Consider the following 16,012-nt stretch of genomic DNA (forward strand, 5'->3'; position numbering starts at 1 on the left):
CCCACCCCCCCCCCCCCCCCCCCCCCCCCCACCTCCCCAGTATTAGTGCCAACGCCTCCGGAATTTGAACTGCTTATCCCACATTGCTTGATTGTCTAAATGAATACCATCTTTGGTTTAGAAGCTAAAACGATAGTTGGTAGTGCTAATTAAAAAGTAGTAGCTGTTTGTAAATTTCAAGCTAGATTCTGCAGAAAATTTGGATTCCACTTTGAAATGTGTCCCTTTTGATTAAACTGAAACCACAGCTTGCTCATACTATTTATTTTCCTTTTTTGGGCTGGCTGTGTTTGTCATAACCATCATTGACACCAGTTTCTCTATTATTCTCTATGCTGCACAGTGTGAAATTGACCCATTCTGGGTGTGCAGATGAATCCGAATAATCAGAGGTTTAACTGCAGGGATGTATGACGGGGAGGGCATGAAGGTGGTGAAGAACCTTTTTTTTTCAATTCCATGGAGGGATCAGCTGTAGAGGTTCAACACTGATTAATGCTCAAGGTGATTGGTTAAGTTTTCTTGACTGGTCCCAATAGGGTTGGATTGACAACCATGTAACCAATGGCTATTACTGGAGCCAGTGTCTTTTTTTTCAACTTCACACTTAGAGCGTTAGTGGTGCATTGTAAGGGCAAGTCCTTATAGAGTGGCCTTAGAGGTTTATAAAACCATGAAGGGCATGGATAGGGTGAACAGCCATAGTCTTTCCCCCCTTTCTTCTCTTCCCCACCCACCCTTTCAGTCCAAAACTAGAGGGCCTAGGCTTAAAAGTGAGAGGGGAATGATTTAAGAAGGACCTGAGGCAACTTTTTCATGCAGAGGGTGGTGCATGTATGGAACAAACTGCCAGACGAGGTGGAGGCTGGTACAATTACAACATGTAAAAGGCATCTGAATGGTTACATGAATAGGACTGGTTTAGAGGAATATGGGCCAAATGCTGGCCAATGCGACCAGATCAGGTTAGGCTGTCTGGCCAGCGTGAACGAATTGGACTGAAGGGTCTATTTCCATGCTGAGTAGTTCTGTGACCCTCAGTCAACCAGCTGTGCCACGCTTTCAAAATATCTGCTCTCATACCAGCTTGTTTCTTGGGATGCATTTGCTCCATAAAGACTTGTGAACAAAGACTTGAGACTTTGTCATCCTCCCACCAGTTTCTTGTTACTTCTGAATTCGTCATCCAAAGGTAAGACTGGTCCAACAATGAAAGTGCACTGCATTGATTATGCCATTGTTAGCATGGAGCTGGATTGGCTACTGATTTGTAATCTATACCCCTGGCAATGTCACTGGTTTTGGACAGAAGACAAATATCACCAGCAGCATTTAGCTATTAAACTTAGTGTGTCAACATTAAAGTCACCTCCTGATGCTGAGTGAAGATTTGCTGAATCCCTGAACTGGTGAGCTTCAGAATCAACTCTCTGATCTACACCCATATCCTCTACAGGCAAATTGATAAAAGTTTGGGCAAAAATGGCCTGAGGAAAACCAAGAAAAGGGATTTAAGGATTGGGAAGGGATAGAGTAAATTATTTAGAGAATTAATTTTCCATCTTCACAGTAGTTAGAGCTAGTACCTTCACTTTGTTGTGAGGCTACTGAAGGCACTGGTCTTGCTTCACACTTGCCATATTGGTCGGACTGAACTTTTTCATTTGCTTTACCTTGTGGGAGGTAGGGAATGTCACTAATTTTTAAAAAATAAATGACAACTACTTTTTAAATAGCACCAGTGATTTGTGGGTCTCATTTCATGGCTGATGGATAAAATATGAACCCTGTAATGTAAAACCTCATAAAGCCTCTGATTTGACCCCTAGTCCATGCATTGAGTTAACCAGGTCAACACATGGCAGGCAGTGGGAGCCATAACATTCCTGTAGATGGTTTAAATGAGCTTCTGACCAATTGTTCTCAATTTGTGACATACAAGCAGTGAATGTAATTGAAAGAAAGTAAACCAGGCAGTGTAGGTTTCTTTCCTCGATTGTGACTGTGATTGTTTAAAGTCTGTTTCTACATCCTGCTGTTCAGATGTAGATGAGGATGCAGAAGATGAAGCAGGAGATGCTGGGGGAGCGCCTGGAGTTCCCAGCACACCAGGCCAGGCAGCTGCACACGTTGGCAAACGACTCCGAAAGAAGAAAAGCAAGAGATTACTTTCAAACAAGCCTCAGGATTTCCAGGTATGTGGCAGCCTTTCCATTAAAATTGATGAATCGTAAACAGAGTCTGGTTTATGCTCCATTGAAAATTCGACTTGGGAGAACTTAATGTGAAGATTGTTCTTGATGCTGTATGAAAGCATTTGGGATGGCTGCAGAAGAGGTCTTCCCATGCAGAAATAATTTGGAGAATCCAGTGCCCAGATTATGGAGATTCAAAGACTTGCTTTTAAAATACAATGTATCTCACAGTATCTGCATTAGTATTCCATTCAGAATGGCAGTAACTGCCAAGTGCTCCAATTGAACTTTTCGCAAAATTGAAACTTTTTTTTATTGATGGTTCTAAAATATGTTGCTGAGAAAACTGTAACTCGTTACAAATTAAGTTTAAAAATCACACAACACCAGGTTTAATTGGAAGCACACTAGCTTTCGGAGCTAGTGTGCTTCCAATTAAACATGTTGGACTATAACCTGGTGTTGTGATTTTTAACTTTGTACACCCCAGTCCAACACCGGCATCTCCGAATTGTTACAAATTGAAGCATCCACCACAAATGTTGGAAATCTGAAATCGTGCTGGAGAAACTGTTTAGCAGCATCTGTAGAGTATTTCAGTCTGTCTTCTCCAGATGCTGCCAGATCTCAGTTTCTCCAGCAGTTTGGTTTTATTGAATCTCGTACCACTTCATCTTGTGTTTTTATTTTAAAAGATTCGGGTGAGGATAATTTCAGCTCGCCAATTGCCTGGAAATAATGTAAAACCAGTTGTGAAGGTGACTGTCTGCCATCAGACCCATCGAACAAGGATTCGAAGAGGAAACAATCCCCATTTTGATGAGGTAAAAGAAGATCCTTCCCTCAATCAATTAAAATCCATTCATCAGAATTAGTCATTCACTCAATCTTGTGTTTTGTTTTGTAACCCTGTCTCTATCTAGTAAGCTACTAAAGAGCAGAAACTTGACCATAACTGAGAATTTTCAACTCTCATGGCTGAGTTACTGCTTCACTTGGGTAACTTTTTTTTCAAATGTATGTGTTTGTTCTTCCCTTTCCAGCACCTGATCACCTAAACTATTTTAGCCCCAGGGACATTTTATAGAATCTGACTTTCTGCATATGAAGAGGAATGAAGCACTTTTCACCAGACATGTGGAAATGTGATTACACACTCAACTGGAATTTAGCGTTTTCCTGCATCAAGCAACTAAATTGTGATCATACCCGTTGTCAGCTATAGAGCAATGATGCACAAGATGGCATTATCGAAATGGAAATTTGAAGCACTTTAAATATTTGTGATTTCCATGTTTGTGTTTTTAATATGGTTGTATGCCAGAATTATCAGTAACAGTAATTGTACAGGAACGAGCCTTGAGAGACATTTCCTTGGTGTATTTGTGTCTCCTCTTCAATTTTTTTGTTTCCATTTGTTTTTGCCCTGCTATCACATCTCCCTCATGACAGTGTAAACCTTTGGAATAATTAGTTATCAATTCATACTGTAACATCGATTCATGATGGATTTTTTTGTGGCGCACATTCCTTTTAGTAACTAATGGTGTTTTGCTGTCATTAGATTTTCTTCTACAATGTAACTCGATCACCAGAAGAACTCTTTGATGAATCCATCTTAATTAGGGTAAGTTTGATTCCCTATCATAAGTTACAATCCTATTGTGGAAAATGAGGCTGGTTTAATTTATTGCTTTCTCTCTAGGTCTACAACTCCTTTTCACTGCGATCAGATTCCTTGATGGGAGAATTCAAAGTAAGTTTTCATTTCCCTTATTCTTGTAACTTACCAGCAACCTGTGGGTTCTATAATTCGGTTAGTTCAGCGACATCTAACTTTCAAACAAAATTTTTGGTTTTATTAAATCTCCCATTATTGAATTGTAGCATGCAACTACAAACTTGCCTTTTTAGGATGAGTCAATGGATGACTTGCAAGTGGTTTTTGTTGCTATTGTATCCCTCATTGCCCTTGAAGGTGGTGGTGAGCTGCTGCCTTAACTATCCATGTGCTGTAGGTTGACCCACAATGACATAGGGAAGGAGATCCAAGATTGTGACCCAACAACAGTGAAGGAATGGTGAGATATTTCCAAGTCAGAATGATGAGTAACTTGGAGGATAACATGCAGATGGTGGTGTATCTGCTGCCTATGTCCTTCTAAATGGAAGTGGTCATGGGTTTGGAAGGTCCTATCGGAGGATCATTGGATGGTACACACTGCTGCTACTGAGTGCTGGTAGTGGAGGGAGTGAATATTTGTGGGTTTGTTGCCAATTAAATGGACTGCTTTGTCTTGGATCATGTCAAGCTACTTGTGTTATTCACTCATCCAGGCAATAGGGAGTATTCCAACTTCCTCCTGACTTGTGCCTTTATAGCTGGAGGACAGGATTTGGGAAGTCAGTTACTCAAGCAGGATTTCTAGCCTTTGACCTATTCTTGTTTCTATAGTATTTGTATGACTCATCCAGTTCAATGGTAACCCCATGTAGGAGACTCAGTGGGGTTCATTGCATGAAATATCAAGCGGCAATGGTTACATTCCCAAGTTAGATGTTTGCTGCCTGGCAATTGTGTGGCTGTGCTTTTCCAGCAACACACTTTCAGCAATTGTGTGGCTTGCACGTTACTTGCCACTTTGTCAGTCAAGTCTGTATATTATTCAGCTCTTGGTGCATTTGGGTATGGATGGCTTTGGTATCTGAGGAGTCAAGAACAGGGTTGAAAATTGTGCTGTCATCAGGACAGTTCTAACTTCTGACCTAATAACAGAAGATCAGGGAAGCAGATAAAAGCAAGTTAGATAGAGGACAGTGCCCTGAAGAGCTAAAGGATGCTTGTGGCATGGTAGTGTCCCTGTGTCTGAGTCAGGAAACCTGGGTTCACATTCCACCACTCCAGTGGTGGGTATTAAACTCTCTGAATAGATTGATATAGCAAATATCTACCTGGAGGAACTTGTCCAGAGATCTCCTTGAGATGAAGAGGACAGACCTCCGACAACCGCCGCTATCTTCCTTCACATCAGATATGACTCCAAGTGGAGATATTATTTTTTTACCTTGCTTACTCTGGAGTCTCTAACTTGACCTCATTGGTGCTTCAACTTGATAAAATGCTGCCTTGATGTCAGGGGCAGTCACTCTCCTTTTATGGCTGGAATTCATGCCCATGTTTAAAGGGAGGCAGTAATGAGGTGAGGAACTGAGTGGCCCTGGTGGAACCCAAACTGGGCATTAGTGAGCTGCTTATTGCTTCTCCATCACTTTCCTGACCGTTGAGAGTGGGCTGATAGGGCAGCGATTGACTAGGTTGGATTTGTCCTGCTTTTCATCTACACAAAACCTGGGTAAGTTTCAACTTTGTCCAGTACTTGACAGTGTTGCAGCTGTAATGCAATAGCTTTGCAGAAGGCTAAACAAGTTCTGGAGCAAGAGTCTTCAGCACTATAACTGGAATGTTGTCAGAGCCCATAGCCGTTGCAGTATCCAGTGCCTCCAAGCTTTTCTCGACATGTGGAGTGATGTTGGCTGAAGATCAGAATCTGATTCTGGGGACTGCTGGAGGAGGCCATGATGGGTCTACCACTCAGCACTTCTGGCTGAAGATTGTTGCAAATGTATCAGTCTTGTCTTGTCTTTTGCACTGATGTAATGGACTTTTCTATCATTGCGGTTGGGATATTTGTGGAGCTGCTTCCTCCATTGGGTTATTTAATTATCCTCCACCATGTCTGGTTGGATGTAGCAGGACTGCAGAGCTTTCATTTGATTTGCTTGTTGTGGAAACACTTTTTTTTTTCTCTGTCTACCACTTGTTGCGTGTGGTGTTTGTCATGCTATATCTTTACCTGGCACCTGAATCTGACAAAACGTCAGAGGTATCAGTCAAAAAGCATAGTCAGTCAGTTAGCATTGGAGGCACAGGAGAGTTGACGTTTTGAGCATAAGCCCTTCATCTTGCACACTCCATTGAACCAGGGCTGATCCCCTGGCTTGATGGTACTTAATAAAGGGAGTGCAAATAACTTGGAATTCATAAGTAGGATTTTTATTTAATTATCAATGGTTTTTACGCATTTGCTAAAATAGTTAAATGCCTGTGTAAAAGTCATTTTTCAAAGAATCATTGCTTTTTACCATTTGTATAAAGCTGCTTTAGTTAAAAATTCAATGCTGAATATAATGTCCGTAAAAATTATTTCAGGCCTTAGCTGAACTGATTGCCTCACCTTCGCAAGATTTTTTTTGAATGCCCTCTTCTCTCTTTATTGAATTATGAGTAGTTACTAGTTGTAATATCCTTTTTTATCAAGGATGGACCAAGTCAGGTGCCCTGGAAGGGCTGAGATACCAGCCTTCCTCACCTCTGTGGAAGCAACTGATATTCTGGCCTGGCTGTCTGCCATGCAAACCATGTGATGGAATACCCCCCCCCCCCCCCCCCCCCCCCCCACCCGGATGAGTGCAGCTCCAGCAACACTCAAAGCTTAACTCCATCCAGGACAAAGCAACCGGCTTGGCACCAAATCCACAAATATTCCTTCCCTCTTAACACACAATGCTGCTATTATCCACAAGATGCACTGTAGAACTTTGCCAACAGTCCTCAGATGGCATCTTACAAACCCGCAACCAGTCCCATCCAGAAGGGCAAGAACAGCAGATACATTGGAACACCACAACCTTCAAGTTCCCCTCCAAGCAAGTATTCATCTTGACTTGGAAATATATTGCCATTCCTTCAGAGATGTTGGGTCAAAATTCTGCAAGTCCTTCCCGAATTACATTGTGCATTTTACTGACTGCTCATGGACTGCAGCTGTTCAAGATAACAGCTCACTGCCATCTCCTGAAGGGCACCCAAGGACAGACAATAAATATTTGCCAGTCAGCAATGCTGTCATTTCATGAGAAAAAATGCAACCCTTGCCCCATCTACTCACAGCTCATGCAGGGCTGATAATCTGGACCTGATTGGATACTTGCCCCACTGAATAGCTTCTGCTCCTATCTTGCAATAGCCCCAGGAAGAATTGGAGTAGGTTCATCAGCTTATGTAGCCTCCAGTTCCCTCCCTCCCTGCCCATTGCTGTTCAATAAAAAATTCTGATGATTTGGGAGAAGGCTACATGGGAAAGGCAGTCTGTGATTGGAGAATTGTGTTCCCATGGGGGCTTGTCTCCAACCAGTCATTCCTGTGATTGAGCTTTTAAGGATGACTTTTACTTGTTGCTGTATTTCACAACCTGTGTATTCTGTCCATGGATCCTGTTTGCTGGAATCCTTGATGCCTCTTTTGAGGCTTGCAAGCTTCCCACCACTACCAAGAGAGCGTGCCAATTGACTATACGATTTGTCGGAATCATGTCAATAGAGTGGGGGAATATTGGGTGTACAGGCAACTAATGTAGTTTGCTTTTTGTTGGGTGCTGACTGAGATTGTTTGGAAAGCAATGAGCTGAACATTATTTCATTTGTTTTTCAGTTGGACATTGGCTATGTATACGATGAACCTGGTAGGTACCCTATTTTTAAGTTTAGAAAATGTATGTGTTTTCTTCCACTTTTCCAAAACTGCTTGATGTTTGTATGGTTCTTTTTCCTGTTTCATGAGATGACCAGCCTTTTGCCTGTTCCGAATTACCTTTAAACTGAGTAGTTTCTGGAGCCACTTGTACACCAGACTCATTGAAGGAGATTATTGAACCAGATTAATTTCTCCAGCATGCAGTGCTGGTCATAGTGACCTGAGACTTGCTTTCAATTCCAGTCCTTCATTATTATCCAAAATTTAAGTTCACCAGTTGTACCACATGAGGTTTGTACTAAAGCCTCTGGATTACTAGGCCAGTGACATTGCCATGACACCATATCTCAAGGGTGGGGAGTGGAAACCAGGATTAGATCAACCAGATGCAAGTGTTCTTAATGGCAGTTTTGCATTTAATTGAACAGTGCAATGTGATTGGCTCAGCTTGCTGTGCAAAGCTATCTCTTGATGCATGGCTAACTTGTGACTGAAATCTGTGCCTAAGATGAATCCAGCACTCATTGCCGTGAGCTATGCTTTAGAATAAGAGCTGTATTTAGCTCTCATGGGACTCATTCAATTGCCAAATATTCACAAGACACCAGTTTTTTGTTTTAAGATTACCCACAGCATGAAAATAAAACTGAACCTGGCTCAAGGTTCAATGAAGTTCACTGTGCATTAACAGTGAATGTCCCATCTGTCATTCTAGGGACCTGCCCTTGTTGGTCAGCATTCACAGCCTCTGCTTGTAATTCAGAGGATGGCTAGAATTCAGGTGTTCACTGAGACCGGTTGTGTCTACAATAACCTGATGGAATGAGAAATGGGTAAATATGTGACTGTTGTAGACCATTAGCTATCTATACAGATTTCCTTTTAAAAGCATCTTTGGAATAATCAGAAACCTCTTCATTCAAAATGTTTTAATCCAGCAAAGGGAAAATAGTGAGAAATTCTTGGACATCCTCAACCACATAGTGATTTTCCATCCAATGGTTTTCATTTGATTAAAGCAGCTCAAAATAGCTTTGTTACTTTGCAACTGAAGCCCTCAGTGAGGTGATTTCCCAGCCTTCAATGAATGAGCTAATGCCAGTGGCTCAAGAATTTTTCTGTGATTATACCACCTCCTGTTGTCATGTGATCTATCATCTCTGTGAACTTCTGTCAGTCTAACCAATTAGTTCTGCTTCTTTAGTGCTTTACCTGTAGCCCTGTGGATTCTTTCTTTCTTGGATTTATCTGGTTCGGTTTTAGAAAATTATTAACGAAGCTGCTTCCACTGCCCTTTTTTCATTTGAGATCATAACCACCCCAGTGTTTATTGATGGTTTCTTCTTGTTACTTCTGATTTTTTTTTTTTTGTGCATCAATTTAAGTATTTGTATTTGATTGCCGCTGGGAGTTGTATTTCTAAGTTTTTGAATGTCTTATGATTTTGAATATCTGTTCCATGCTCTTCTCTCCCACCCCCCACCCCCACACCACAAATTCCATGTCTGTATTCCAAAAAAACAAGTTTTGTACAATCTGACTGCATTTATAAACACAATAATCAAAATGCCTTTTGTAAAAGCTATAAACGTTTTGAAGCCTGTCTACTGGGGCCCTGTTCTTTTATAAAATTCACCGTGGAATCATGTCCTAACACTGGCCTTTTGGTACATACCTTCCCTCGAAGTTGAAAAAAAGCTGCTCACCATGTTTTCCCTGCTTTCTGTCCCTGGGCCAGTTAGTATCTATACAGTCACTGCCTTGTTGCTCACAAGACTTAAGTGGAACTTTATGAACTGCCTCCACAAAAACCCATTGATGCACACAATGATATCCCCTCAAAATACTTAAGTCAGTTCAACACATTTTGCTCTTAACAGATCATTGCTGATATGCCTGTTGAAATAATTCTGAGGCTGGTATCCCATCACCAAGTCACCCTTTATTTACACGTGGAGTGGACTTGACACTGATCTGACTCTTTTAAAGCCACCTCTGAGTGAACAGAGCCTCTGACACTTCTGTTTATATCTGTCAGCTAGGGCTGCCTGATTGGGTCTGTTAACCTGGTCCAGTCAGGGAAATCATGTCCTATGAGGTCCATCTGGCTGACCTCATTACAATCACTACACCTGTATTAGTTTTTTATTATATCTCTTATGAGCAGCTGTGTAACATTTGAAGTTATCTTCTGCTTAGGCACCTCACCCATCTGTAAAAACATTACAAGATTATTGCCCAGAGCCTTGGTTTCCTTGACAACTTGGTACGCGCTCCATTTGGCCAACTTGAAGTGCAGCCAATCTTTTAGGCACTTTCCCTTCCTGTGTCCTTCTGTATCACAGCCAAGTCCTTATTCTCCATAAGAAGGGCTTCTGTTTTGGTTCCCAATCCCTCTTTTTTTGATTACATTTTTACGTTGTTAGTTTGTGGCTGTAGGTTTGGTCACTGAGCTGGCAGCTTTGTTTTCTGATGTTTTGTCACCACACTAGGTTACATCAGTGAGCGTTGGCGTTCTGTCTTGCTTTCTATTTGTGTCTTGGTCTCTTAAGTGGGTGATATCATTTCCGGTTTTTGTTTTTGAGGTTGGTAAATAGGTCCAAATTATGTTTGTTACTGGAGTTCTGGTTTGAATGCCAGACCTCTCGGAATTCTCTTGCGTATCAGTTTAGCCTGTCTCAGGATGGATGTATTGTCCCAGTCGAAGTGGTGTCCTCTGTGTGTAAGGATACTAGCGATAGTAGGTCATGTCTTTTGGGGCAGCTAGTTTGTGTTCGTGTATCCTGGTGGCTAATTTTCTGCCTCTCTATCTGATGTAGTGTGTTAGTCCTTGCTGGTTGTTTTGAAAATTTTGGTTGTTGGTACAGGGTCCTTTAGGTTCCTTTAGCAGTTATAGTGTGTTGGTAGGTTTGTGGGCTACCATGATGCCAAGGGGTCGGAGTAGTCTGGTAGTCCTCTCCAAGATGTCCTCGTATAGTAGTGTGGCTCAAGTTTCTGGGTGTATTGTTTGTTTGGGTTCATTGTTTTAAGAATCAGTGGACTGCATTTATCAAGTACCTGTTGTTGTTCTTGAATACGCTGTATAGGTATTTTTCTTCTGCTTGTAGTTCCTGGGTGCTGCAGTGTTTTGTGGCCCATTTAAATAATGTCCTTGTGAATGTTAGGATGATTGCTTCTGCGGTTAAGTATCTGGTCTGTGTTGCCTTCCTGTAGCCGCTGGTTAGAAGTTCTCTTTAACTGTTCGTTTCACTGTGATATCAAGGAATAGCAGTTTGTTCTTGAGTTTTATGCTAGTAAGGATGTTGTTGATTTTAAGTTTTTCTCCAATTTGTGATGACAAAGGTATCATCCACATAGTGGACCCAAAACTTGGGTTGGATTGTGGGGAGGGTGGATTGTTTGAGTTTTTTTTTATCAACAAACTTTTGTTTTCCACTGCATGGTGAACCTGATAATTATCCAAGCACACGTTTTTTTCTTTTGCTGCTTCATTTCCACCCATGGATTTAGCCATCGAGGGAGATCTAGCTTTCCTTCTGTTTCAATAGAACATGTTTAGCCTGTGCAAGGATAATCTCTAAAGCCCTCCCTTTGCTCATTTACAAATCAGTCATTGGTCCAGTCTGTGTGACCTGGTTGTGTGCTGCGAGGATTATTGAAATAGAAGCTACATAATGGTAAATATTTTCCATATTATTGTGCATAACCTAACTTGTCTTCTGCTTGAAGATTCTATTTCTGGGCAGTTTAGTGTGACTGATGTTGGACAAATCAAATAATGCTTGTTTATTGATTTAACCTACAGGGCATGCTATTCTAAGGAAATGGCTCTTGCTTCATGATCCTGAAGACACAAGTACAGGATCCAAGGGATACATGAAAGTCAGTTTATTTGTCTTGGCAACAGGCGATGAACCTCCGGTAATTAATTTATGAATTGACAATGTATCCCGGTCAAGTGACTAACTGTATCCCTACACCACTGAGCAATGTTTGTTTGTTGTAGCACGATTTGGTCTTCCAAAAGCAAACCCCCCAAAAAAATCATTGTGATCCTGACAATGTTCTACCATGAATTGTGACTGAAAATGAATGCCCATGGGTCAGTTCGGAATTATGTTGGTCCTATCTGAAGCATAGGATGTATTAGTTCAAGAAAAACAGGAGCGAGTTGTTTTCTTTGATTAAACAACATGATCTTCAATGTTTGAAATAGAAACAGGTGATAAGTGTTCTGAATAATCTGAAGCCACCCAAGTGCTTGTATTTATTTTGGGTGTGGGCAGAGGGCAAAAGCTGCTATTTGCAAAATCACTTGCTCAATATTAAGAGGTTGTAAATGGTGAGAGAGTATATTGAAGATTAATACTGGAATTACTTAGTAATTGGCTTTTGAGTACTTCATGCTGGTGATTCCAGGTATGGCATTCCTATTCAGCTGTCAATTATGTATGCTTAAAAAATAGATGTTTGCAAAAAGTAAGTAAATAAGACTTCAAATCTGTGTTAAATAGCTTTGAGCATTTTTGTGGAGGGATTGAGGCTCATTCTTACTATTATGATGTTAATGGCTCAAGATCTAATGCAATTCTTACACCTGATTGGTTATCCCATTATTCGTTATTGGCTTTTGGTGCCCCAAATTTGGTGGAAAGGATAACTTTAAGGTCTTAGATTTGTAAAATGGCACTGGTCCTAACCATAATATCACCAGGGTGAATGGCAGTACAATTGTCCCTCCTCTACTGTGTCTGTTGTTCTTGATGTGGGCTTGTCTACATCGGGGAGACAGGATGCCAACTTGAGGAAAGTTTCAGGGAACATTTCTGGGACACATGCACTAAACAACCCCACTGCCTTGTCGCCAACCACTTCAACTCCCCCTCCCACTCCTCCAAGGACTGCCAAATCCTAGCCACCTGATGCCTGGAGGAAGACTACCTCATCTTCCACTTTAGGACCCCCCAACCACATGGAATCAATGTCAAATTCACCAGTTTCCTCATCATCTCTCCCTCCCACCTTATCCCAGACCCAATCCTTTACCTTGGCACCACCCTCTTGAACTGCCCTACCTATCCATCTTCCTTCCCACCCATCCACTCCACCCTCTGCTCTGATCTATCGTCATCCCCCCCCCCCCACCACCTCCCCACCTTCATCTACCTAGCTGCTCGCTCACTCCTGATGAAACATTCCTAAAACATCACTTCTCCCCTGCTCCTTCAGATGCTGCCTGACGTGCTGTGCTTTTCCAACACCACACTTTATGATTCTGATCTCAAATCTGCTGTCCTCACTTTCTCCCCCTCAACAGCATGGTGTCACTAATGTATGTGAGGCACTACTGCAATACAATAAACTGGTGGCACAGTGATTAGCACTGCTGCCTCACAGCGCCAGGGACCTGGGTTCAATTCCTGCCTCAGGCAACTGTCTGTGGAGTTTACACATTCTCCCCGTGTCTGCGTGGGTTTCCTCCAGGTGCTCTGGTTTCCTCCCACAGTCCAAAAATGTGCAGGTTAGGTGAATTGGCCATGCTAAATTGCCTGTAGTGTTAGGTGAAGGGGTAAATGTAGGGGAATGGGTCTGGGTGGATTGCTCTTCGGAGGCTCGGTGTGGACTTGTTGGGCCGAAGGGCCTATTTCCACACTAAGTAATCTAATCTAAACTATTGGACATCATCTCATTGATAGCAGAAAGCTTCAAGTATGTGGTGAACACAGATTTTGTTTCCAGCTGAAAAGGGCAGTACTAAAGCATTGCACATCTTGAGGGAATTGCAAAGGTATTAGCTGGAAGTAGGAGGTCATTTGTCTCAATTGTTTTGTATCAATACCAATGGGTGGTAAGGCAAAGGGGGGTGTCCAAGGTGAACTTGTGTGGCCCTGGCCTTTGTTGTGGTAAGGATGAATTTTCAGATAAAGTGCATTTTAAGGTAATAAAAACGAAAGGGCTATCTGGAATGTATGCTCTGAACTGCACCTAAACTACCCCTGCAATAGGGCTAATGGTATCAATCTGATCTCGCTCTGCTCTTCTCCCTGATTATGGTGAGAGGTTTTATGAAGTTGGGGAGAGGCAGGAACAGTAAAGTGACATGGTGCTTCCCTCCTGTCATTATCTGATTGTTAACAGCTTTTCAAAAAAAAAATTCACAGGTTGAAAAGAAAGGAATAAATGAAGAGAATGATGATGTTGAAAGTAACCTGCTGCTCCCTGCAGGCCTCACACTGCGATGGGTGACCTTTGTCCTGAAGGTCTACAGAGCAGAGGACATTCCACAGAGTAAGTCATATTTCTGGTTGAAGGGAAGAATGCAGTAGTTTTGAAATTAAATTTTAAAATATTGCAACAAGAAGAATCCTAACTAGGTTGTATTACTGTTGTCATATTCATCTGAAAGGGTTAATACTGAGGAATACCAGAAGTACCACCCATTCCTCCAAGGTCCTACCACCTGGTGCTCCTCAAAGACTCTACACCAATGTCAATCATTAGAATGCAGAAGCAGGTCATTTGACCCATTGAATCTGCACTGACCCTCCAAAAGCATTCCACCCCTAAACTTAACCCCTGCATTTAGCATGGCCAATTCACATAACCTGCACACAGACATACAGATGTGGAGCATGGCAACAGACCCTTCGGTTCAACTCGCCTGTGCTGACCAGATATCCCAACCTAATCTAGTCCCATTTGCCAGCACTTGGACCAACTGCCTCTTAAACCCCTCCTATTCATATACCCATCCAGATGCCTTTTAAAAGTTACGGTTGTACCAGCCTCCTCCACTTCCATCTTTGGACTGTGGGAGAAAAGCCAAAGGGAGTATGTGCAAACTCCACAGCAACAGTTGGCTGAGTGGAATCTAACCCAGGTCCCTGGTGCTGTGAGGCAGCAGTGCTAACTGCTGAGCCACCCTATCTCATCATTGTAACCTCTAACTAGTTAGAAACATGCAAGAAACTATATCTCCTTAACAAGAGACTTAGTTAGACCATGATGTGGTGATACAGACCCTGTAGTTTCCTCCTTTGGTTGAAAGAGCAATGAGCTCGCTGTGCCCATGAACATTGCCTCCACTGAGTACCTTTCATCCTCCAGTTTATTTTCATGCATGACATGGAAGAAAAACATTTGGGAAAGCAGAAGACAGTTGGAAATCTGAAATGAAAACTGATACTGCTCCATCTGAGTGGTAACTGTGGGGAGAGAGAAATGGAATTAATATTGTCTCCTAACTATTTGCTGGGACTGGTTAACAGACTTAATAATGTTCTGCAAGTATTTGATTGGGAAAAAGTAACTAGCTTTTGACCTCTAACATTTGAAAGAATTTGTGGCAAATTGATAAATGTCAGAGGCATTGAACAGGTATTTTGTCCGTCTTCACTGGGAAATCCATTGTATCTGAAGCCTGGCAAGTTCACAGGACTTAAAGGAATGGATCTGAGGGTCTTAGTAGTGGTGGCACAGATAGATGGTTCGAAGTTTCCACATTTGCTTGGATTCTGGAAAGCTACCCAATATCACACTTCTTCTTTCCCTCAAGTAAGAGTGTGGGGGGAAAGCTGCAAACTATATAGGCCTAACATCTTTTGTAGAGAAGGTGCCAGAATGCATTATAATGGGGGCTTTTGACTGTCAGTTGTGAAAATCACAGTTGATTGGGTAGAACAAACAGCCTTGTGAAAGGACAGTAGTGATTACTTAATCTACTACAGTTTTGCCACAAAAGGAACATTCATGGTTGATAGAGGGGAACAATGTTTTATCCAAACCCCCCACCAATGTGCACTGTCCCAGGTTTCTCTTGACAGCAGCCATCCCATTCCTGATGAAGGGCTTCTGCCCGAAACGTTGATTCTGCTGCTTCTCTGATGCTGCCTGATCTGTACTTTTCCAGTGCCACACTTGTTGACTGTAGAACTCTTTAGGTTGATCCGTATTAAGTAGGACAGGCTGCATCAAATCAATGAGGTGACGGCACATGCTTTATTTTTGTGTGGGGGCGGGGGGAATGAGATCTAAGTGATCTCTATCTACTCTGTAATTGTGCAGCAGTTTGAAGTTGTTGGCTGCAACCTCAATCAGTCAAACGAATGTTCTTGATCCTTTTCTCATTTTAGTGGATGATGCCTTTGTTGAAACTGTAAAGTCAATATTTGGAGCAGGGGCTGATAAGAAGAATCTTGTGGACCCATACGTGGAAGTTGGCTTTGCTGGGAAAAAGGTGAGAATCTGGTTATCCATGTTCTGTGATCATTTTTGGGGGTGGAGG

General features: G+C 42.0%; 1 protein-coding gene across 5 annotated transcripts in view; it reads left to right on the forward strand.

The window, feature by feature from the left end:
- The window catches only part of myofl (myoferlin like), a 226,217-nt gene that overhangs the window by 49,269 nt on the left and 160,936 nt on the right, over positions 1-16,012 (forward strand). For all 5 annotated transcript variants that reach the window (XM_043712471.1, XM_043712473.1, XM_043712472.1 and 2 more), the window contains exons 6-13: positions 2,044-2,195; positions 2,891-3,019; positions 3,760-3,822; positions 3,901-3,951; positions 7,687-7,717; positions 11,534-11,649; positions 13,890-14,016; positions 15,861-15,964. In XM_043712471.1, coding sequence (XP_043568406.1) covers positions 2,044-2,195; positions 2,891-3,019; positions 3,760-3,822; positions 3,901-3,951; positions 7,687-7,717; positions 11,534-11,649; positions 13,890-14,016; positions 15,861-15,964 — 773 coding nt within the window. The remainder of the gene's footprint in view (positions 1-2,043; positions 2,196-2,890; positions 3,020-3,759; positions 3,823-3,900; positions 3,952-7,686; positions 7,718-11,533; positions 11,650-13,889; positions 14,017-15,860; positions 15,965-16,012) is intronic.

Source organism: Chiloscyllium plagiosum, chromosome 22 (assembly GCF_004010195.1).
Source record: "Chiloscyllium plagiosum isolate BGI_BamShark_2017 chromosome 22, ASM401019v2, whole genome shotgun sequence".
In the NCBI taxonomy this organism is placed as follows: Eukaryota; Metazoa; Chordata; class Chondrichthyes; order Orectolobiformes; family Hemiscylliidae; genus Chiloscyllium; species Chiloscyllium plagiosum.